Source organism: Carcharhinus amblyrhynchos, chromosome 5 (assembly GCF_965287045.1).
Source record: "Carcharhinus amblyrhynchos chromosome 5, sCarAmb.v2.hapA, whole genome shotgun sequence".
Lineage (NCBI taxonomy): Eukaryota > Metazoa > Chordata > Chondrichthyes > Carcharhiniformes > Carcharhinidae > Carcharhinus > Carcharhinus amblyrhynchos.
This window is the reverse complement of record NC_137328.1, coordinates 104,581,527-104,605,528: the sequence shown is the minus strand read 5'-3', so window position 1 is coordinate 104,605,528 and position 24,002 is coordinate 104,581,527. Positions and strand designations below refer to the sequence as shown.

At 40.4% G+C, this 24,002-nt stretch overlaps 1 protein-coding gene across 1 annotated transcript in view; it reads right to left on the bottom strand.

The window, feature by feature from the left end:
• Nucleotides 1-24,002, bottom strand: part of LOC145343550 (interleukin-6 receptor subunit beta) — a 50,194-nt gene that overhangs the window by 5,514 nt on the left and 20,678 nt on the right. Inside the window, exons 4-11 of the mRNA XM_080189798.1 lie at nt 20,693-20,825; nt 15,188-15,273; nt 12,413-12,632; nt 12,138-12,320; nt 8,509-8,628; nt 8,232-8,393; nt 6,021-6,164; nt 2,723-2,819 (exon numbers count right to left, since the gene is read on the bottom strand). Coding sequence (XP_080045924.1) covers nt 2,723-2,819; nt 6,021-6,164; nt 8,232-8,393; nt 8,509-8,628; nt 12,138-12,320; nt 12,413-12,632; nt 15,188-15,273; nt 20,693-20,825 — 1,145 coding nt within the window. The remainder of the gene's footprint in view (nt 1-2,722; nt 2,820-6,020; nt 6,165-8,231; nt 8,394-8,508; nt 8,629-12,137; nt 12,321-12,412; nt 12,633-15,187; nt 15,274-20,692; nt 20,826-24,002) is intronic.

The following is a 24,002-nucleotide window of genomic DNA, read 5'->3' as shown; positions in this document are numbered from 1 at the left end:
GGCAACATACCATTCAGGATGCCTGGGTATAGCAGTAAAAAGTCTGACAACACCAGGTTTTAGTCCAACCTATTTATTTGATAATATACTCGCAAAGCTTGCGAGTATATTATCAAATAAATAGGTTGGACTAAAACCTGGTGTTGTCAGACTTTTTACTGTGTTTACGCCAGTCCAACGCCGGCATACCCACATTATAGCAGTAAAAACCAGTGCTTACAGCCCTGACCATAGAATCTCCCACAGCTACCACTCTCCTATCTTGGGTGGTCAACCTGTCTCACGATTTTATGAAATGCTATCAGATTTCTCAAGATCGCTGTTTAGATTGTTAAGAACAGAACTTTTCAAACATTGCTGATTTCCTTTGACCTGCCTTTGTGACATTTCTGAATGATTTTAAATGCAGTAGTTTTAATAGAGAAACATCCTGATAGTTCATCTACACTTCTGTCAACTTTTAAGTGCCATTAAGAAATCCTACTATTTATAATCCATCTAATCTGGTCCATTATAATGAGGAATTTCAGTCAGTAAATGATCAAAATAAATTCTGATCACAAATTAACAGTTTAGTCCAATAAATGCATTACTATTTGATGGGACTGGTTAGCTCAGATGGCTAGTGTGGTTCAGAAGGATTGTGAACAAAGCCCAGTCCATCACGCAAACCAACCTCCCATCCACTGACTCCGTCTACACTTTTTGCTGCCTTGGAAATGCAGCCAGCATAATCAAGGACCCCACGCACCCTGGACATTCTTTCTTCCACCTTCCATTGTGAAAAAGATACAAAAGTCTGAAATCATGTACCAACTCACTCAAAAACAGCTGCTTCCCTGCTACTGTCAGACTTTTGAATGGACTTACCTTCTATTAAGTTGATCTTTCTCTACACCCTCACTATGACTCTAACACTATATTCTGCACCTGCTCCTTTCCTTCTCCCCTATGTACTCTATGAATGGTATGTTTTTTGTCTGTACAGCATGCAAGAAACAACATTTTTCACTGTATACCAATACTTTTGACAGTAATAAATCAAATCAAAATAATGCCAACAGCTTGGGTTCAATTCCCATTCTGGCTGAAGTAGATTTGGGACCTGTCTCCTCATCCTACCCCTCAGAGTGGAAGGCAAACCATAATTGGCAAAGCTGCGAAGTAAACAACTCGGGATGAAGCATCAGTATTCGATGAGCCAAGGACTTGCCTTCAGGCAGGGAACATATGAATGAATGAAGTGCTTAACCAGCAATCGCAATGGCAAAGAATATGAAAGACTTTCCTCCCTCAAGTACCACACCTCTTACAGATGTCCTTCATAACTCTACGCTGAACCATCAGCATTGCTTCATGAAACTGTGTGTTCTGATCATCTAGGACTTAATCCTATCATTATGTCTGGCATTTTAGAGCTGTTTTGACAGTATGCCACATGGTTCAGACGAGATGTTAAACAGAAGCACTGGTTGCCTGGTCAAGTGAACACAGTAAGATTCCATGACATTTCTTTGAAGAGAGATATATCCGTAGCAGTATTCATTTCCATAAGCAACACAACTAAACCAGACTTATGGGTCAATTATCACACTTGCAATTTGTGGGACCTTGCTATGTAATAGCTGTTGCTATGCTTACCTAATTACCAATATTGACAACATTTCTGAAGTGCTTTTTTCTTGGGGGGGGGTTGCGGGTGGGGGTGCGATTAAAGTCATGATGTGGGTATGCCGGCGTTGGACTGGCGTAAACACTGTAAAAAGTCTGACAACACCAGGTTTTAGTCCAACCTATTTATTTGATAATATACTCACAAGCTTTCGGGGTTAGCCCCTTCGTCAGGTGAATGGAGAGTTCTGGCCTCAGACAGAGCATATAAAGCACAGACAGTTTAGAGATTACTGATTAGAATGCGAATCCTTACACCTAACCTGCTGTTCAAGACCTGAAGTGGCTGACAATGTGAGTGGAAGGAGCACTGATCACAGTTTAAAGAGATGTGTATTGTCTCCAGACAGTACAGTAAGTGAGGTTTTGCAAACCCAGGCAAGTCACGGGGGTTACAGATAGTGCGACATGAACCCAAGATCCCTGTTGAGACCGCGGAACAGAGACTGATAGCCAAGTTCCGCACACGAGGATGGTCTCAACAGGGATCTTGGGTTCATGTCACACTATCTGTAACCCCCGTGACTTGCCTGGGTTTGCAAAACCTCACTTACTGTACTGTCTGGAGACAATACACATCTCTTTAAACTGTGATCAGTGCTCCTTCCACTCACATTGTCAGCCACTTCAGGTCTTGAACAGCAGGTTAGGTGTAAGGATTCGCATTCTAATCAGTAATCTCTAAACTGTCTGTGCTTTATATGCTCTGTCTGAGGCCAGAACTCTCCATTCACCTGACGAAGGGGCTAACCCTGAAAGCTTGTGAGTATATTATCAAATAAATAGGTTGGACTAAAACCTGGTGTTGTCAGACTTTTTACGGCGCGATTAAAGCCAGTTAAGCTGGCTCAGTTTCTGTAGAAAAGCTTTTACCAAGTGACAGCTTTTGCCAAAATGTGTTGTGATCCCTTTTCCCCCCAGTGATGTCACTTTGTATGAAAATTTCTGTCAAAAAAAAATCACTGCAGTGCATAACATCATCCCAACAAAAATGAAGGCAAGGTGCCTTTAAAGTTTCTTTAAACCCTTTAAACCCTATAAAGTTTCTCACCTTCTAACAAGGAACAAACAACTCCATGTCACCAGAAAGACAAAGCCAATGATTGCAATGCTAACAATAACAGCAATTCTTTGCAATTCACCATCATCTGTAGTGAAAAAAGAAAACCATTAGAAAGCATGCTATATCTAATGGCATCTATATATTTCAGTTCATTTATTAGGGACAAGTAGGCTTATATTAATACTGCAATGAAGTTACTGTGAAAATCCCCTAGTCTCCACACTGTTCGGACACACTGAGGGAGAATTTAGCATGGCCAATGCACCTAATCTGCACATCTTTGGACTGTTGGAGGAAACCCACCCAAACACAGGGAGAACATACAAACTCCACATAGTCAGTGAACCAAGCTGGGAATCGAGTCTGGGTTTCTAGTGCTGTGAGGCAGCAGTGCTAACCACAGTGCCACCGTGCCACGCTACAATTTCAGAACATAAGTGTATAATTTGTTTTGTTGAATCCACCTATAAACATAGAACATTCTATAATGTGTGAAGATTGAATATTACATCCCAGCGTTCTGAAGGAGGTGGACATGGAACTGTGGGTGTATTGGTTTCAGCTTCCAAGATTCTTTAGATTCTGGAACATAACCAGCAGAAAGGATGCCAAATGTAACCCCCACTATGCTAAAAAAAAAGGAGGGAGGGAAAACAGCAGTTACAGATTGGTTAGCCCAATATCAGTAGGAGGGAAAATGCTAGAGTCTGTTATAAAGAATGTGATAACAGGATACATAGAAAGTATCAATGAGATTAGAGACAGTCGCATGGATTAATGAAGGTGAAATCATGTTTCAAACCTACTAGAGGATTTTTGAAAATGGAACTAGTAGAGTAGATGAGGATGAACCAGTGGATGTGATGTATTTGGAGTTAATAAACCCTTTGTTGTCAAAGCCATTTTGAGTTGCATCCAGTTACTACAGTAATGCTGTTGATGTGGTGCATACATGGACTTCCAAAAGGCATTTGATTAAGTGCTGCACAACAGACTTGTGGACAAGGATATAACTCCTGGAATAAAAGGGACAGTAGCAACATGAATATGAAATTGGCTGAGTAACAAGAAAGAGTAATAGTGGTTAATGGAGGTTCTTTTGGATGAAGAAAGTGTTGTACTGGAGTTGCCCAGGGGTTGGATGTTAGGTCTCTTGTTCTTCCTGATTTATATAGATGACTAAGACCTTGGTGTACAGGATGCAGTTTCTATACAAATGATATAAAACATGGGAATATTGTGAACTGTGAGGACCATAATGTAGGATTGTGTCCAGTTCTGAGCACCACACTTTGAGCAAGAAAAAGGCATTAGAGAGGGTGCAAAAAATATTCACAAAAATAGTTCCGGGGAAAGATTGGGACTATTTTTCTTGAAGAGAAAGTTGAGAGGAGATTTGATAGAGCTGTTCAAAATCATGAGGGGTCTGGACAAGTAGGTAGGGAGACACCTGTTCCTTTGGTGGAAGGATTGAGAAGAAGAAAGCACAAATCTAAAGTATTTGGCAAAAGAAGCAATGAAAACACAAAGAAAATCTGCTCGCTCATGAGTGGTTGGAATCTGTAATGCATTGCTTGATGGAGGCAGGTTTAAATCGAGGAATTTAAAAGGGAATTGGATTATCATCTTCAAAGGAAGGGTGTGCAGGGCTACAGGGAGAAGGTTGGTGAAGGGCACTAGGTAAACAGCGCATTCGGAGAGCTAGCAGAAGCACAATGGGCTGAAACAATTCTGTATTCAGGGATTCACTAATTGAGAAACTGAATAAATGGCATACACAATCTCACAATCAAGTCCCATACTGAGACAAAGTTGGTGACAGAGACTGTGTTAGGATCATGCAGCCTTTGCATCTGCACAGAGCAGTAGCCAGTCAGAAGCCCCATGTGGATCCAGTTGAAAGCATTTAAAGTTTATTTATTAGTGTCACAAGTAGGGTTACATTAACACTGCAATGAAGTTACTGTGAAAATTCCCTAGAGGGTGGCACGATGGCACAGTGGTTAGCACCGCTGCTTCACAGCGCCAGGGATGCAGGTCCGATTCCCGGCTTGGGTCACTGTCTGTGTGGAGTCTGCCTGTTCTCCCTGTAAAACAGTTACTGTGTTTACGCCAGTCCAACGCCGGCATACCCACATCATGTTCTCCCTGTGTCAGCCTGGATTTCCTCTGGGTGTTTCGGTTCCCTTCCACTGTTCAAAGATGTCTAGGTTAGGTTGATTGGCCATGCTAAATTGTCCCTTAGTGTTGGGGGGACTAGCTCAGTGTTTTGTATGGGATTAAGGGGGATAGGGCCTGGGTGGGATTGAGGTCGGGGCCGCCTCGATGGGCTGAATGGTCTCCTTCTGCACAGTAGGGATTCTATGATTCTGTGATGATTCTCCGGCGCCTGTTCATGTGCACTGATTGAGATTTAGCATGGCTAATGCACCTAACCAGTACATCTTTCAGGCTGTGGGAGGAAACCGGAGCACCCGGAGGAAACCCATGCAGACACAGAGAGAACGTGCAGACTCCGCACAGACAGTGACCCAAGCCAGGAATCAAACCCGAGTCCCTGGTGTTGTGAGGCAGCAGTGCAAACCACAGTGCCACCGTGCCACCCTCAGTATTTAGTATCATCTTGTAAAACGTAGGGGCCCCAAGCCAAACTTCTGCATGGGACCCCCCCAAGACATTCACTCTACCTGGCTGATGAATAAGATGCTGGAGCAGAAAAGAAACCACAGAAAACAGGGAGTCTAGAGCCCAAACCTACATAGAATTCCTCAGTTTGATGAATAATATTGTACCTGATGGTATTAAATCCTTTGGGTACAGATACAAAAGGAAAATTGACTCCTTCATGTAACTCTATATCTTATTTTATTGTTCATGGGAGCCCTTGGCTTGATCCACCATTTCAGAGGGCAGTTAAGAGGACATGGAATCACATATAGTTAAGGACGGCAGATTTCTTCCTCTGAAGGACATTAGTGAACCATGTATGGTTTTACAATAATTGATAATGGTCACCATACCTGAGACCATAATTTTCAATTCCAGATTTATTAGTTAACTTTAAATTCCACCAAATGCCATGAGATTTGAATCCATGTCCCTAATTGCTTTAGCCTGCCTTTGGATTACCAGTCCAGTGACATTTATACCACCACGTCCCCAGCTGTAAAATGAAGTTTTGTGAACCAGTTGAGTGTAATTACAACTGCTGGCTGAGTAATTGAGGAAATAGATTGGTTGTCATCGATTTCATAGACTCTCAACAGTATGGTTATGTAAACATTACCAAATTCTTTTGTGGCAAAAGACACTGCTTCACTTCTGCTTCCTTCTCCTGCCTTAGTAAATCCTGAGATCTGTACAGCATAGACAGTGTTTTGCCGAAGCCCTGTGAGCACGTAATACGCTGTAGAAGAGTTCACTGAAATGGCTGCAAAGATACAAAATAATGAAGGATTAACAAGATAATGGCCTCAAGAAGCCTGGTGGGCAACTGTACTCTCAGGGGGGAGATGGGAGAGTGGTGAGTGTCTTTTATCCATTAGTTTTCCATTATGTTCCTCCGTAACCACGTCAGGATCTTTTAGACAGCTTTTAGAGTGCCCATTCCCTCACCATCAGTTCCACAGATTTTGGAATCTTAAAGTGACAATTAATTACTCTGTTAAGGGGTAGAGAGTAAGGTCAATTCCACTAAACTGGCCAAATTTTTGCAGCAGAGTTGAACTTCAGTTGTCAATTTTTACCTGCAATTAATGGTTCTTGGCTCAATCTCCATTGGAAAATGAAATTACAAGCCCTGCTTACATCAATTGCAATCTCCTGCAGTAACAATAGGATAGGTAGAACTGATGGAAATCATTTCCTCCAGTTCTGCCTCTTAGTGATGTAAGGATGGGGGGTGGGCGGAAAGAGCATCTGGCCCACTTAAAATATGTATCATGATCAGAAATGGCTAGATAGCTGGGGAAGAGGTACTGATTTCACACCAAATTCCTCCAACCCACCTCTACCCAAACTGCAGGATTCTGCATCAAGAGAGAATACTTATTTAGTAATTTCCTTTCCCGTTCAATGTTATTTGATTTTCTTCACAGGCCATAAATTAATCCCCGGCAATTTTGGTTTTATTACATAGATTACATAATTAAAGTGCGTGAATACTGTCAGAAAACTTGAGGTGATTTTAAGTGATCCATATTAGTATTGTTGAATATTAAAAATAAGGTATAGACTTAAGTGGATTTAACTTAGTGCTTTTAGTAGGAAAGGGTAAAACACCAGCTAGATTAATGTTAAACAATGGTGTTTTCATGTATTGGAGTTTTGGTTTCACTTTACATTGTGCTGAGGGAGTTTATGGCGCGTAAAGTAAATAAGAGACTGGGGAAAGAACAAGTTGTTGCTTAGCAACCAGTGGCACTTTTAGGGAAAATACCTTTTTGAGTTTAGTTTTAACTCAAAGCCAGAAAAGAAGGAGTTTCACAGGGAGAGAGGGAACATCTCTCAGAGCTTTGCTAGAAGTAAAGCCATAGAGTGGATTAAAGGGCAAGGAAATAAGCACCAGAAACCTAAAGATCAGTGAAAGAAACTAGAGAAATGAAGAGAAGTTTCTAGGAAGTCTGAAGTTAAAGGAACAGAGGAAATTACCATTGGTACAAGGTGCTGACCACTGAAGCTAAAGACAGATCTGTGTGAAATTAGCTTGAGAAAAGTCAGAGATTAGAAGCAATTGTTAAGTTTGGTGTTCTTATTTCTAGTCTTTGGAAACAATAATTGTCAGTGCAGACTCAATGGGCTGAATGGCCTCCTTCTGTACTGGCGGAATTCTATGATTCTATGATAATAGTATTCTGTTACACCTGAGTTTTTGTGCAGAAGTTTGGATGTTGTGGCAATTCAAGAGAAAGGAAATTCCAAAAAGAGAATTGGAAAACACGGAGGCAGAACCTTGCTAAAACAGTGGAAAGGAAGCTTTATTTGAAAGGATAGTTGGAAAACCTAGAGGTGGATCCTCATTAAAAACAGCTGAGAGAAAGCATTGTTTGAAAGAAGGTTTTTCAAAAGTGTCTTTTTGAGAGGGGAATTTGTAAACACTCGTGTGACAATCATCTGGAGAGCATTTGAGAAGAAATCCACAGGAGATAGATTTGAGTGGCATCTGCCACTGGGTTTCAGAGTGGAGTGTTATACTTGAAATCTGTGCACCATTGTGAAGATATATGGGAGTGGAGGAGTATTGTATTATAATCAAACATTTTATGTTTAATAACTGTTTTTTCTCTTGTTGTTAGAAAATAATTGGTAGCCTGTAACTGTTGCTCCACATTTTCTAAAGTAAAAAGCAAAACATTACAGGCTTCTGAGGCAGAATCCCATTCTGGCAGCTTCCTATCCAATAGTAACATCAAGTGCAACTGTAGCAATATTAACAGTTCAATACATGAAGGTAATATTGGATATTAATTATCGATTGAAATTTATACTGTAATCTTACGTATAAAAGTATCTGCGATGGAAGCCTTGTTCAAATGACAGAAAATCTTGTAGCCTTGAAGAAAACCTTGACATTCATCCTCAGGTATATGATCCCATTTTATTATTGCAGAAGTTTTCGAAATATTGGTGACTGTAATATTGCTGGGAGCAGATCTTGGTGCTTGGTTGAGAGAGAATTCAAATGTACATCTGTTAAGTATTCTTACTTCCTTTAAATAAATGAATTGGCAAATGATAATAGAAATATAAGTTAATATAGATTTGAGCCAACATACTTCCTTCCAATATGTAAACATCAGTCATCCCAATTGTCGTCTCGGTATTGTTCACCCGTTTCCACTTTCTCGATTTCCTGTGCAACATTATTCTGTAACGTTGCTTTGGCTCAAAGTTTCCTGCAGAATTGAAAGTGTTTTTGGGTTTTACAAAATCGGATACAGAGATTGAATGCAAGATCGCTGTAATAACAGGGCGGTAGGGCTTTTCTCTTTTTAATTCCCCATCTATGTCAACTTCTGTAATGTCACCTGACACTGCTCCTACCTCACTTCACCTGCTGCTGATGCTCTCATCCATAGCTTTGTTAACTTTGGACTTGAGGGGCGCGTGATGCAGGATTGCAGGGCTGGCCAGCGATTGGGAGACCAGCAGTGCGGGTCCACCATGCATGTGCAGTGACCCACTCAGTGGGAATAGGCCCTGCCAATTAATTTTCAGAGTGAATCATGCTCACAGACTCTGCAATACTCAGTGTGTGGGGGATTCATTCTGAAAAGCATGCTAAAAAAACAAGGAGGAGTTACTCACATTTTCAATATAATACGCTGAGCAGTACTATCTTTCCAATAAATTTCCTGAGTAACAAAACTACAATTCTTGTTTCAGTGGTAAAATTTGATTATATGATAATGTTTAACATTAGTTGAGGCTCAGTAATTGCACTTTCTTGCCTTTGAGTCAGAACATTTATGTTAAGCTGACACTCAGATGTAGTATTGAAGGTGCTTCCTTTCAGTTTACACTTAGAGGCCCTGTTGTAAAAATGTCCACTTATTTGTGTTTTGTAAGAGCACTTGAAAGATGAAGGGTTAATTTTAGATGTACACTGCCCTTGTGACTTGAGTTAAAATCAAGAACACACTGTTACATGAATTGGTAGTCTTCATTTTTATTGGACGTGGATGTCGTTGGCTGGGTCAGCATTTATTGCCCTCTATTTCAGAGGGCATTTGAAAATCAACCAAATTACTGTGGGTCTGGTGTCACATGTAGACCAGGTAAAGACGGCTGATTTCCTTCCCTAAAGGCTTTCAGTGAACCTGATGGGTTTTTCCTGAAAATTGACAATGGTTTCTTGATCACCGCTACATCCTTTAATTCAATTTTTACAGAATTCAAATTTCGCCAACTGCTGTGGTGGGATTTGAACCTGAGACCCCACAGCATCACCCTGGGTCTCTGGATTCTAGTCTAGTAGCAATACCACTACACCACTACTTCCCCTTATGAATAGTATGAATTGTGAAAAGGAGAAGGAAAGTAGGGACAAGTGTCTGAACCATGTTAACAGTTGTGATCAAAGAATGTGCTTTAAAATGTAAAAATCAATGGACTTGGAACTATAACTAAACAAAGATATTGATTATCAAGTTTGGCAAATGGTTACAAAGGAAAACATGCCTGATGGACTGTAAAGGTGTTGGGGTATCCTGTTCAGGTTATGACCACGGGTCTGTGATCATTGACAAGTGAATAATGAGAACTATGTTTGACAGCAATATCAGAATACAACAAGTCCTTTGTCTACAGAGGATAAATGAACTCACTTGAAGAAATTTGTTATGCAGATTTAAAGAAGACACATGGAAACAAAGAACAGAAGTCATGAGCCTTTTCTAGTCAGTGGCATCGATGGGAAGCAAGAATTACATGGAGTCAGAATATTGACTGCCTTCCTTTGTTAAGAATAACTTTTGTTGCTGAGTGTATTTGTGCTGATATCACTGCATCATGTCCTCTTGTCTGTAATATACTGTTTGGTCTCTGAACCTCTGACACCATCTGACCTTTTGGGTAAATGTAATAGATCCCATGACAACATCTTGAACAAGAACAAGGAAGTTATTCACAGTGTCATCTGAAATAAATTTCCAGTTACCTGTATATTTCATCATTGTGGAATAAAGGCTATTCAGGATTTTTGAATCAATTCAGTTACAAGGCTGGCCAACTGTGCCCGCGTTCAGGTTGATAATCCTGAATCTTATGCAGTCTTAATCTGTATTCTCATTGTCATAAAAATGTTACTCAATTTTGTCTAGTTACTTAAGATGTCTTTATTGATGTGGGAGAAACAAATGTGGCAACAATAATGTCCAATTGAGGCCATATAAAATTCTTTGGGATTCAGTCACATGTTCAGAGCTGACAACTCCTGCAAATGACAAGACGACAAAATGACGTAGGAGCAGAAGATGGCCATCTGGCCCATCGAATCTGCTCCGCCATTCAATGAGGTAATAGTTGATATGACATAATCCTCAGCTCCACTTTTCCACCTTATCCCCAAAACCCTTGATTCCCTTAATGATTAAAAACCTGTCTATCTCAGCCTTGAATATACTTAACACCCAGCCTCTACAGCCCTCTGCAGTAAAGGATTCTACAGATTCATTCCCCTCACAGACGAAATTCCATCTCATCTCTGTCTTAAATGGGTGACCCTTTACTCTGAGATTAAATTGTCTGGTCCTAGACTCCCCCACATGGGGAAACAACCTCTCAACTTCTAGCCTGTCAAATCTCCTGAGAATCCTGTATGTCTTCATAAGGTCACCCCTCATTCTTCTAAACTCCAATCAGCACAGGTCCAACCTAATCATCCTCTACTTTGTATTATCCTCACCAGTTGCCTTCCCATCTATTTTTGTGTCATCTGCAAACTTGGCAATAGTACGTTCACTTCTCTCATACAAGTCATTAATATATAATTATATGATATATAATAAATAACTGTGGCACCAACACTGATCTCTGTGGCACCTCCACTAGTTACATGTTGCCATCCCGAGAATGACCCTCTTATGTCTGACTCTCCGTCTTTTCTCAGTTAGTCAATCCTCTACCCACACTAACATAGCACCCTCAACACCATGATCTAAAGTAACCTTTTGTGCAGTACTTTATCAAGCGCTTTTTGGAAATCCAAGTATATTATATCTCCTGGTTCTCCTTTATCTATCCTGCTCATTACCATCTCAAATAATTCTAATAAATTTGTCAGGCATGATTTCTCTTCATGAAGCCATGCTAACTCTGCTTGACTATCTTATGTATTTCTAAATGCTCTGCTATGACATCCTTTAGAATGGACTCTTAATATTTTCCCAATGACAGAAATTAAGCTAACTGGCCTATAGTTCCCTGTTTTATTGTCACCCTCCCTTTTTGAACAAAGATGTTACATTGACAGTTTTCCAATCCACTGGAATTTTCCCAGAATTTAACGATTCTTGGAAGATTATTACCAGTACATCCACTATCTCTCTAGCTAGTTTCTTTAATATCCTAGGATGCAATCCATCAAGGCCAGGGGATTTAAAGTTCTTTAGCCCCATTTGTTTCCTTAGTATTATACAATGATAGTTATTGTATTTATTTCTTCCCTCTTCTGCCCCTTGATTATTTAATATTTTTTGGATTTGTGTCATTCTCCACCATGAAGACTGACACAAATAAATGTGTGTTATTCTGTTGTCCAGTTCAGCTTCCTGGCACAGTTACCTTCAACTTTCATAAGCACAAACGTAAAAACAATAAAAAAACAAACACAACTGAAACCGTGTAATTATTCAGATTTCTGCTTCCGTTTTTGAAAACGCACAAATAGAAAGATAAATCTCACCTTTTAGAGTGTAAGTCTGAAGTCCTTTCTTAATTTTTTCTGAGCGTTTAATGCATATTTCATTCCCAATGACCGGACCCCAATCAACAATATAATCATTTGTCCGCTCTTTCGTATTGGAGTTCCAGCTAATTAGGATACTGTCATTCCCACGTGGAGTGGCATTTATCTTATTATTTAGATCTGCATGAGGTTGAAATGTTACATTTTTAGGTGCAAAACTCAAGATAATTGGATGTAATTTTTCAGAGTGCGATGAACTAAATTACACTTACGCATCTGATTAAAAGGTGGGATTTCTATTTCACTTGCAGGTGAAGACCCGGCTGAGTTGTAAGCTTGCACTTCGAATTTGAAACGTGCTTGGGAAAGGATGAAGGTACACTCACTGTTGTTTGTTACAAACAATTTGGAGTTACTGCTTCTGTTTGCAAGTATTCTTGCGAGTCTGATTTTGTATCCAGTCACAATTTCATTGGTGCCGTTCACTGGATTCTGAAAGAAACCCCTCTTCATCAAAAAGACTGACAGGAATTTTGTGAACAAAATGAACAACATCACATCTTAAGAAATAACAATTACACAAGCCCCTTCAGTGGCCTGGGGAGAAAAGAAGGCAGCAAACAGAAATCTCCTATTGGGGAAACATAGATGATCATTGTTTGTGCACAAAGCGCAATGCTGAACATCCACTGCTAACAAACGTGGTTGATACTGTTTATTTTTTTACTCATTCATCTGGCTGGCTATGCCTATCCCTAACTGTCCTTGAGAAGGTGCAGGTGAGCTGCCATCTTGAATCACTGCAGTCCATGTTTTAATTTTTAACTTTAAAATTTACCTTTGTTTCTCTTTCGTTCTCACTCCTAGAAGAGTGAGCGGGGAACTCGTAGAAACTTGTAAAATTCTAACAGGGTGGAAAGAGTGTTCCCAATGGTGGGGGAGCCCAGAACTAAGGGTTATAGTTTGAAGATAAGGTGGTAAACCTTTTAGAACTGAGGTGAGGAAAAATTTCTTCATCCAGAGGGTGGTGAATATGTGGAATTCACTACCACAGAACGTAGTGAGGTCAAAACGTTGTCTAATTTCATGACGAAATTAGATATAGCTCTAAGGGCCAAAGGGATCAAGGTATATGGGACGAAGGGAGGATCAGGATATTGAATTCAATAATCAGCCACGATCAAGATGAATGGCGGAGCAGGTTCGAAGGGCCAAATGGCCTCCTCCTGGTTCTAGTTTCAATGTTTCTTACATTCTTGTGCTTTTCTATGTTCTATGCTTATTGTGTGTAAGTTATTAATTTCATTTGCAACAAATGTAGGAAGTTATTACAAATTAAAGAACAAGGGGTGGAATCTTCCCGTCCCTCCCGCCACAGGAATTGTAGTGGGCGGGGCATGGACTGTGTAAAGATCCATTGACCCTGGGTGGGATTTTCCAGTCTTGGGGCAAGCGCAGCTGGAAAATCCCACCTAAAATGTGTCTTTAACTATAGAGAAGTGTACTTAAACTCCCATTAACATCTTAAACTTTGATTTAAGTTATTTTAATCGGACAGTAAGATTGTCAACTCTGACCAAACAGATTCTGAAAGATGTTGGTGGAAGTGATGTCATTGAAAGCTCCTGGAAGTGACATCACAAGGCAAGGGGAGTGGCAGGAAAGTCATTTAAAAAAAAACACGTCGCATTCCGCTTTGAAGCAGCTTCCTTGAAATCTTTCCAATATTTTAATGGTGGCAAAGTTTCAATGCTGCAGAGTGTAGGAGTGTTCAAGAATGAGTGAGTGCACTGTAAGATGGAACACAAATTCTGTGCAGTAAAGGGCAGACTGAAACTAACCGCTCACTAACCTGGCTCCCTCTCTGTGCACTTGAGGGACAGATCACAAAGGGCAAGCAGTACAGAACATGCAGTCACACTCCACCCCAGCCAGCACCGACACTTGAAACTCCCCTGGAGTGCGAGCCTGGGACCACAATGTTGCATCACAGTGTGTGGCCTGGGAGATTGATGACAATTCTGGTAGATTCTGGCCATTCTGGGAGGGTAGTGTTGTAAAATTCCCCAGACACTGGAAAGGGCCCAGTGGATTAGAAAACCGCAAAATGTAACATCATTATTGAGGAAAGGAGAGGGGCAAGAAATTACAGGCCATCAGTCTCACATCTATCTGCCGGAGGAAGTGGTTGAGGCAGGGACACTGACTACACTTAAAAGGCATTTGGACAGATACATGGATAGGAAAGGTTTTGAGGGACACGGGCTTTGCCTTTGCAAGGTTCAGGGAAGGAAGCACCTAGCTGCTTGTTACTGGTTCAGGGAAATAACTTTTGATTTGGATGTAGTGAAACAGGAAGCATTGAGCCATTTATCATTTATCATTCGCCAGGCAGAATACAGTTGGAGTTTGTGCTTTGATTGGAGAAAGCTAATTCATGACAATTTAAACAGAAGGTTGGAAGACGGGCCTAGCTCTGGCTAGAGGGAGAAATTTCCAGTTAACACCACAAAAATGCACAAAACTCAGCTTCGCCTTGAAAGTTAGCTCATCCCTGAAGAATCTGACTAGAAAAAAAAACAGAAGCAAAACATTGGGAACTGACAGTAGCTTTAAACATCTTCCTGAAGAATTAAATGTCTACTTCAGGGAGAGAGAGTAAAGTGGTAAGGGATTTTAGGTCGTTTTAAAAGTTAAATGAAGAAACTTCTCTGGATTGCGGAATCATGTTTAGCCAACGCTACTTTTAACTTGTTTGTTACAGTAAAAGTCCTGAAACTTGAACTCTTGTATGATCCTTCCAGTCACTAGAATTTTGAATATTGTTCTATAAGTTATCGGTCCCTATGGGGATTGTAACGCTATTTATCTGTATTTGTTAACTGAAAACTTTCTGGAATACAATGTTCATTCATACTTATTCCCACATACATTGCGAATTTTAGCTTGTTGAGTCTAATAATATTACCTCCAGTTAATAAAAACAAGCATGTGAAAATAGCAAATGGTACATCCCTGTTGAGGAGCATGAAAATTAATACACATACCTCCCATTGTACAGTAACGATCCGTTTCCCAGGTTCATGCAATAGTTCACTCACAGTTTTACGAATCAGTGGCTTGTCTATAAGCTCTGTGAGAAAGTAGAAACAATAAGTGTTTTTCAACCTTACTCTGTGTAAATAATCCCGCTCCCCCCGTAATCTGTTTTGAGTCCTCGATACTGTTCAGGAACAATGTTCTATTCGAATCATTTTGATTACAGGGGAGGTGATGGCCTACTGGTATTATTGCTAGATTATTAATCCAGAAACTCAGCTATCGTTCTGGGGACCCAAGTTCAAATCTCGCCACGGCAGGTGGTGGGATTTGAATTCAATAAAAAAATCTGGAATTAAGAATCTACTGATGACCATGAAACCATTGTCTATTATTGGGAAAAACCCATCTGGTTCACTAATGTCCTTTAGGGAAGGAAATCTGTCGTCCTTAACTGGTCTGGTCTACATGTGAGTCCAGAGCCAGAGCAATGTGGTTGACTCTCAACTGCTCTCCAAGGGTAACTAGAGATGGGAAAAAAAATCTGGCTAGCCAGCAATGCCCGTGGCCCACGAACGAATAAAAAAAAATTAGAAAAATATGATACACCAGATGGTGATCTATGCTGAGTGTGGCTAGTGACAATTCCTCTCAGATTATTAACAATGATAATAAGTGGTGACTTTAACTATTAAAATTTTCTTTCATCTACAAATGTTTGATTTACATTTTGTTGGATGATTTATAAAATATATATATTTTTCATTATATCTGTGTCTAGTTTCTTTTTCGTCAATACTAGAAATTTGGTTAGCATTTTTGTTAGTTATTCGTATTTATTCCTATTGGTTCACTGGAGTTATGCTTATTAATGTGTGCACTGGAAATAATGATTAGCACGGGAAACAGAGAGAGAAGAAGCAATATCCATGAAACAGCTCACACACATTAATAGAGCTCCATTTATTTTTAACCAAAGTTTCTCCCATGTATCAGATCTCCAATACTCAACAAAAACTGGCGACGAGAACTGTGGATGGATGCTTGCTAGTCACCTGGACAGAAGAAATTAACCGAGGTAAAGTCAGACAAAGAAAACTTTCACATGTGTTACAGAGACTAAACAGAGTAGGTAGAAGTGAATAGATGATCCTCTACAAACAGATTATAGAGCTGGCTGTGGTAAATAAGAGGCTGAAACTAGATTAGTTACCCTTTGTGTATGAGAATAAAGTTAGCTGCTGGAAATGTGCATCCGGGAAGCCTGCTTAAGTAAAAAAAAAGACGGGAGCTTTTGGCATCATGGGACACTTTGTTGAAAATAGGGAGCGATGGAGCTCTTATATCGAGCATGGTTACTATTTTGCGCAGGCAAACAAGACAGCCGAATATATTATGGTGTCCACTTTCCTAAGTGTGATGGTGAGGGGAGAAGCCTTTCATCTCTGCTGTGGCTTAGTGCAACCTAAAAAACTTGGCACTGAAAAATACAGATGGGGACATTCTGCAAGCATGTTTTTCACCACAATCCCTAATCACTACACAGCACTTTAGATTCTGTAAAGGAAACCAAGAGGATTCTGTAAAGAAAATCAACACTGTTCATGGTGGTGTTTAAAGACTTGCAGAATATTGAAAGCTTGGAGATGTGCTGAATGACACTATTTGAGACAGATTTGTTTGTAGTCTAAGCAGTGAAGCAGCGCAAAAACGTTTATTAACTGAGAGTAATGTTACTCTGCAGAATGCCATGGAAATTGCTGTTTCTGTGGAACTGGCTGCAAAGGAAGCCCAGTAGTTGAGTTTGTGTTCTCAAATATACAAAGTGTCTACTGAATTGACACTCCAAGACATCAAAACTCATATATATACTGGTGTGCAAAGCTAGGGCATTCTGCTGCTGAACTAGGTCTCATAGTATGAGCAGAAGGGATAAACCTTTTAGAACTGAGGTGAGGAGAACTTTCTTTATTCAGAGGGTGGTGAATGTGTGGAATTCACAACCACAGAATGTAATTGTGGCCAAAATGCTGTCTAATGTCAAGGAGAAATTAGATATAGTTTGTGGGGTTAAAGGGATCAGGGATATTGGAGGATAAGGGGATCAGAATATTGAATTTGATGATCAACTATGATCAAGATTAATGGCAGAGCAGGCTCGAAGGGCCAAATGGCCTACTCCTGCTTCTGGTTTCTATGTAATGCTGGTGTAAACACATGGAATGTTAAGCTGTGGAAGGAAAAGTGTGCCTACAAGAAGGAAAAGTGAACTATGAATAAAAATAAGGAGCAAAAACAAACCAAGACAGCATTTAGTAAAATAAAAGGAGAAATGTACATGCTGTACAAAAGGGTTAAAAAAAGAGAAGAGACTCACAGTCAGAAAGGGAATTATCATTACATGTGCTAGTCATTGCTGATACTGCATACAAATACCGTGTCACTCCACTGCCAGATGGACAGCCAGTAAGGGTGGAAGTTGACACTGCGACAGCAGTCCCACTGATGCCAGAGACTTTCTACAATGAGGAACTCCAACACATTCTTTTAAGGTGATCAAGGATAGTTCTGAAGAAGCACATTGGTGAAGTTCTTCCTCTGTAGGGCCACATTGAAGTAGCTGGACAACTCAATGGGAATTATTTATCCAGGGTTGATGGGTCATACATGGCTACAGAAGATTTGACTGAACTGTACTGATGACCGATGGAATATTTGGGATACATGATTGACACCATTGGCCTTCACAAATCTCCTTTTAAGGTTAATGCCATGACAAGGCACCTGCACCTCAGAATATCAACGTTACATTCCTTCCTGGGATTGTTGAAGTATTACGGAAGGTTTCTTCCAAACTTGACAACAAACGGGCAGTACAGTGGTTTGTACTGCTGTCACGTAGCACCAGGGAATTGGGTTCAATTTCTGGCTTCGGTCACTATCTGTGCGGAGTCTGCACGTTCTCTGCGTGTCTGCACGGATTCCTTCTGGCTGCTCCATTTCCTCCTGCAGCCTGAAGACTTGCTGGTTAGGCCCATTGGCCATACTAAATTCTCCCTCAGTGTACCTGAACAGATGCCGGAGTGTGGCGACTAAGGGATTTTCACAGTAACTTCACTGCAGTGTTAATGTAAGTCTACTTGTGACATTAATAAATAAAAAATGAAAGAATTGTGTGTCAGAACAAGATCTAGAAGTGGTTGGATCCATGTAATAACACATTCTCTCAAGCCAAAAAAAATTACTTAAGTCTGAAGTTCTCATGATCCTATTTTGCCTTTACAGTTAGCTGGTGATGCATTTCCTCATGGTATCAGAGCAGCGTTCTCATATGATGCTATCAAGTGAAGAAAGCATCATTGCTTTCGCTTCTTGAACCTTCAGCAAAGCTGAAAGCAACTCTGCCCAGATTTAGGAGGATGCATTAGGGATCATTTATGGAGTCAAGAAATTCCATCAGTTCCTTATGAGACAAGGGTCACATTGTTGATAGACCATAATCTACTCACTATCACCTCTGAACCACACACAGGAATTCCGTCACCTGGAGCTTTTGTCTGCATATGCTTACACCATTAAATACCAGCAATCAAGTCGACGCTGTAACGCAGATGGACTTTCCAGGATTGCCACTGCCAGGCTGTTTGTCGGACTGTTCAAAGGGCAAATATTTTCTGCTTTGGACAAGCAGACAACACCCTGTCACTTCTAAGCAAGTGAGAAAACACACTCGGAGTGATCCTGTGCTCTCAGACGTGACGGATATGGTTTTGAGAGGAAAAGCTTCAGAACTAACACCCAAGTTGAAATCCTACTATTCCAGGAGATTGGAGTACAATCAGGATATCTTCTATGGAGGCTCAAAGTGATCATTCCGCCACCATTGAGAAAGTGGGTGGTACAGTAGGTCCATGAGGGCTATTGTGGAGTTTGTATGCATGAAGGAAATAGCAAGAAGTTATTTCTGGATGTGGAAATTGAAGAGATTAGTACATGTCCTTCTTGTGCCAAGGTAAGAAATACGCTGCCCTTAGCACCATTGCATCCATGGGAATGGTCTGAAGAGGCTTGGCAAATGTGTGATTGTGGATTTTAAAGGACATATGTTTTTAATGGTTGATGCCCTCACAAAATGGCCAGAGGTCGCTGTAATGGCATCAATCTCATCTAAGACTATTGGCAAGCTAAGAGAAGTATTTCATCACTTTGCATTTCCTGAACAGCTGGTAAGGGACAGCAGACCTCAATTTGTCTCACAGGAACGTGAGAACTTCATACAAGAGAATGGCACTCAACACATTACTCCCACATTCTATTACCCTGCTACTAATGGACTAGCACAACACTTCATCCAAAGCCTGAAACACACCTTGAAAGCAACCAAGGAATAAGGTTCACTTAGATTTCGATGTCCATGGAGGGAAGGAGGGGGTTCCTCAATGCACTGTGAGATTGGGGTGCCCTTGTGAAAGAGTGCCTGAGCGCTCTGAAGTTGGGCTCACTGGTGTGTTATTCTCACTGTTACGACTCTGGGGAAAATTACACCCAAGGTCAATGAGCAGACGTTTTAATTGAAACAATCCTTTGTGTTTCTTCAATGCTCCGATTGTGTGCCAAGAATGAGACTGCAAGTTACACCCCCTTAAGTATAAAAATACAAAGGCTTATGTTGCTGCTAACACATGATGTTAGATGGTACAAAGGTTGAGAAAATGTTGTTTACAATCAGCCTTTCTAAACCAATTACACTGGATAGAAGTTATCAGTACCAGCTATGGAGTATGTATTAAAATTAATGGATTCAAATTTGGTTTGAAGGTACAATATCCGGCAGGAAGATAGGAATGGCAATCAGCTATCAGAGCTTGCTCTGCCATTCTGTTAGCTAACTGGCGATCTGTATCACAACTGTACCTGATACTACTTTTCACAGCTTGGAATGGCTCCTGCTCTGCCCAAGACTGCAAGAAACTACAAAGGATTGTGAATAAAGCCCAATCCATCATGCAAACCAACCTCCCATCCATTGACTCTGCCTACGCTTCCCAATGCCTTGGAAAAGCAGCCAGCATAAATAAGGACCCCACACACCCCGGACATTCTCTCTTCCTTCTTCTTCCGTCGAGAAAAAAGATACAAATGTCTGAGGTCAAACATCAACTGACTGAAGAATGGCTTCTTCCCTACTGCTGTCAGACTTTTGAATGGACTTACCTCGCATTAAGTTGATCTTTCTCTGCACCCTAGCTATGACTGTGACTACATTCTGCACTCCTTTCCTTTTCTATGAATAGTATGCTTTGTACATATAGTATGCAAGAAACAATACTTTTCACTGTATACTGATACATGTAATAATGATAAATCAAATCAAACAAAAAACCATATCACTAAATATCCTGACCTATCAAGTGCCTATTGATTTCAATCTTCAAAACTTCCATCTCCCCAACATCTGTTGCATTTTAGGGGCTATATGGTTAATTTTACAATTCATAACCATAACTACTTACCAGGAGGGACTTCATATTTCGTACTCCACAAGCTCCAAAAGCTGACTTTGGAGATACGTTTGCAGCGGATTCGAAACTCATAAGCAGCTAGTTGGTCCAATTCTTGTAGTGTTTTAGATGATGTCAAATTAACCTTTAAAATATAGATGTAATTAGTATTGGCATTCTTGCAATAAAATACATGATTACTTATTTTATCATGTTCTTGCAAGTTTTCATTTGAGTACTCATTGCCAGAACTAGAGTCCAAGCCTGGAAGCTACTTCAGCCCATTAGGAGATGCATTCACATCTTTGGACTTGTGTTGTTCTCTAAGGCGTTCGAGAACACAAAGGATCTAGGAGCCTCCTCTTCATTTGTTGCTCTTGGATACCTTCTGACTCAGGGGTTTGGAAATAGTTGGGTGTGGGTGAGTGGAATGATTGCAGGGTTTTATGGGATTCAGGTTGGGCGACCCTGGAGTGAGTGTGGAAGCTGCTGGAAGTGGAAACAGGCTGGGAGAAAGGCCTGGCCTGAGTGCTCCAAACTATGTTGAGGTTTTAATAAAGTGGCTCTCACCCCTCCACTCCCACACACTCCCCATGTCCCACCCATGCCAACTTATGCCACCTCATGTCCCCCATCCACCCTCATGGACTTCATACTGCTCATGCCAATCTATGCTCACCTACCCACTTCCCATTGTCCCTCACAACTTCTATGTCAATCTATGCCCCTGTTTATTGTCCATGGACCCTCATTCCCTTCAAGCCAAAATATGCTCCTCTACCCACCCTTACAGCAATTTATAGCCCTCATGTCAATGCATGTCACCCACCTTTTTTCCCCTTATCCCTACCATGCCTATATCTGCCGTGGGCAGACCTTAAGACCCATGTTGATATTAAATGAATTATAGTTGTATATGTCTACTGCAGACTATACTCTCATTCATATAAACCCATTCACCACATTTACGTTCCTTCAACTACATAATCCCGAATAAAACTTCATTCAAATTTTTTAAAAAAAATCATTTAAGAACTTAATCCATTATAAAAGCAAGCTTTGGAATTCATAGCCTCACTTCAAAGACTCTAACTGCTTGGAGCTGTCAATCAAATCGTGAAATGGTATGCATCCCACTGTGATGCGTTGTGAAATCAGTCATGTAGGACTAATCCTGTAATGATAACCCTCAAGCTTATGCTCAACAGATAGAATGAAATGGCAAGAAATTGGGCATCTTTTATACTCAAAGATCATCATTCAAAGAGTTAAAGAGCAAGAGGTGTAACTGTCTTGATAGCTTGACAGTTACTTCTGACAGTCTCTATTAACAGCTTGTTTGGCAGTTCCAACGAGTTTATACACTTCCTATGCACATTTCATGCGTACTTTCATTAAATTCCCAAAAAGGCACCTTCTCTCACAAGAGCATCTTATCTCTTCCAAAGAGAGATTATCTCTCCTGCAGGGCACTTGAACTTCCCCAAAGGTGAAGGGGTATCCAAAGGGGTATTCTACCTCTACAAAAGGATAACCCTTTTCTCCAAAGGATTCTGCGAAGCTCAGATTTGCTCCTATCAGGTCTAATCCGCACATGTAACATTTCTACTCTTAGGTCACCAAAATCATACATGAGTGGAGGCAGTTGCTGATTTATGTGGACAGCTGCCTGCCTGAAATGCCTATGCATGAAACATCACCTGCCCCCACAAAGATAGTTGCTGCTATGTCCTGGGGTGGGATTTCTGGATTTCAGACTCTTCTGCCATGTCAGGCTTCCCCTTCTTTGCAAAAATCCAGGCCTTATTGGGACACGTGTAAGATTCAGCATATAAGGAAAAATTAGCAAATATACACCATGTAGAGGCTTGAAATAACAAGTACAAAGAGACTTAGGAGCTACAGTCAATTTATGGCTCAACATATCCAGCCAATGCAGAGTACCAGTCAACATTGCCAGAACAGCATTATAGGCAAGTTAGTAGAAATATGATCAAACAGCACAGTCATCTGTAAACTACGCCTTGAACACTATGACCAACTGTAGTCACAGAAGACACATTAGCAGTGAAGCAGTGCAAAACAGAGCCACAAGTATGTTCCCAATATAAACTTCAATATTATGAAGAAACCTGTACTTCCCAGCCATGTAATAAACATTAAAGTCATGGCCAAATATATTAAGATTACAGATAATAAAAGATAAGAAAAACATGTTTATTCTTGTAAGGGATTAAATACTTGAATGAAGTGTTTCAAACTAAAACGTGAGTAGGATAAAGGATCACAGGTTTACACTTATTATGACTGATGGGAATAATATCAGCGAGTTTGTCTAAACACAAAAAAAAAACCAACTTTGGCATGAATTTCCAGAATAATTAATGCAGGTGAAAAATTGTAATCAAATAAGAAACTTTGTGATGCCACATTAGCTGGAGTGAATGAATTAAGTTGGACTAAACTGTTTCAACAGCATTAATTATCTTCTGATGTTGTAATGCAAGTTGTTCTAAAGTCAGATGCACATGTCTGAGTTTTTAAATGGGGGACGGGACAGAAGTCCTCAGGACAGAAGTCTAAAATTATGCTTCTCCAATTGGCTTTTAATGTTATGTCCTTTAGCAGGTAACAACTCAAGACATATTCTCCGAAAGAAGAAATGAATAGTCAGTAACAGGTAAAGACAGCCCATCAAAAATATACATCAAATAACAAGCAAATTTGTGGATAACCAGTGGCAGCTCATGGTGGACAAACAGAATAGAGTTTAATTAGTTACGTTACTAACCGTGCCATTTACTGTAGCCACTTTTTTTAAAAAAAAGCTCGTTTTTTTGTGGTTTAAAACTCTCAGTTTTGCAAACATTGCATGTTTACAGCATAGGAAACTGAAGGAAGTATTGTACGTGTGTGAAATGTGGTAACTCAGCCAGGCATAGCTGTTAGCCACTTCACTTCCCTCCTTTATACGCTTTTAATATGATCCTTTTGATGGACCTATAGAGGTACCATTTTTAGATCGACCAGACACTACACTGGAAATGCAGCAGAAATTAAAACAGTACAATTTGCATCATTCTCTTCAGGTAGCTGCTGAGTCTCCAAGGAGGCCCGGGACCTGGAAACTCTGATGTTCGAAGTCCATCATCCACTCTCACCTTTTTTTGACAATGACTTTGTCAGAGACAGGATATTATCTACCCTTCAGAGTGCACCCAGAACCCTTGATGAAAAAGCCCAGAGACCAGTGTACCCAGCTCACAGCTTACCCAGAGCCCAGTGTAACCAGCTTACCCAGAGCCCAGTGTAACCAGCGTGA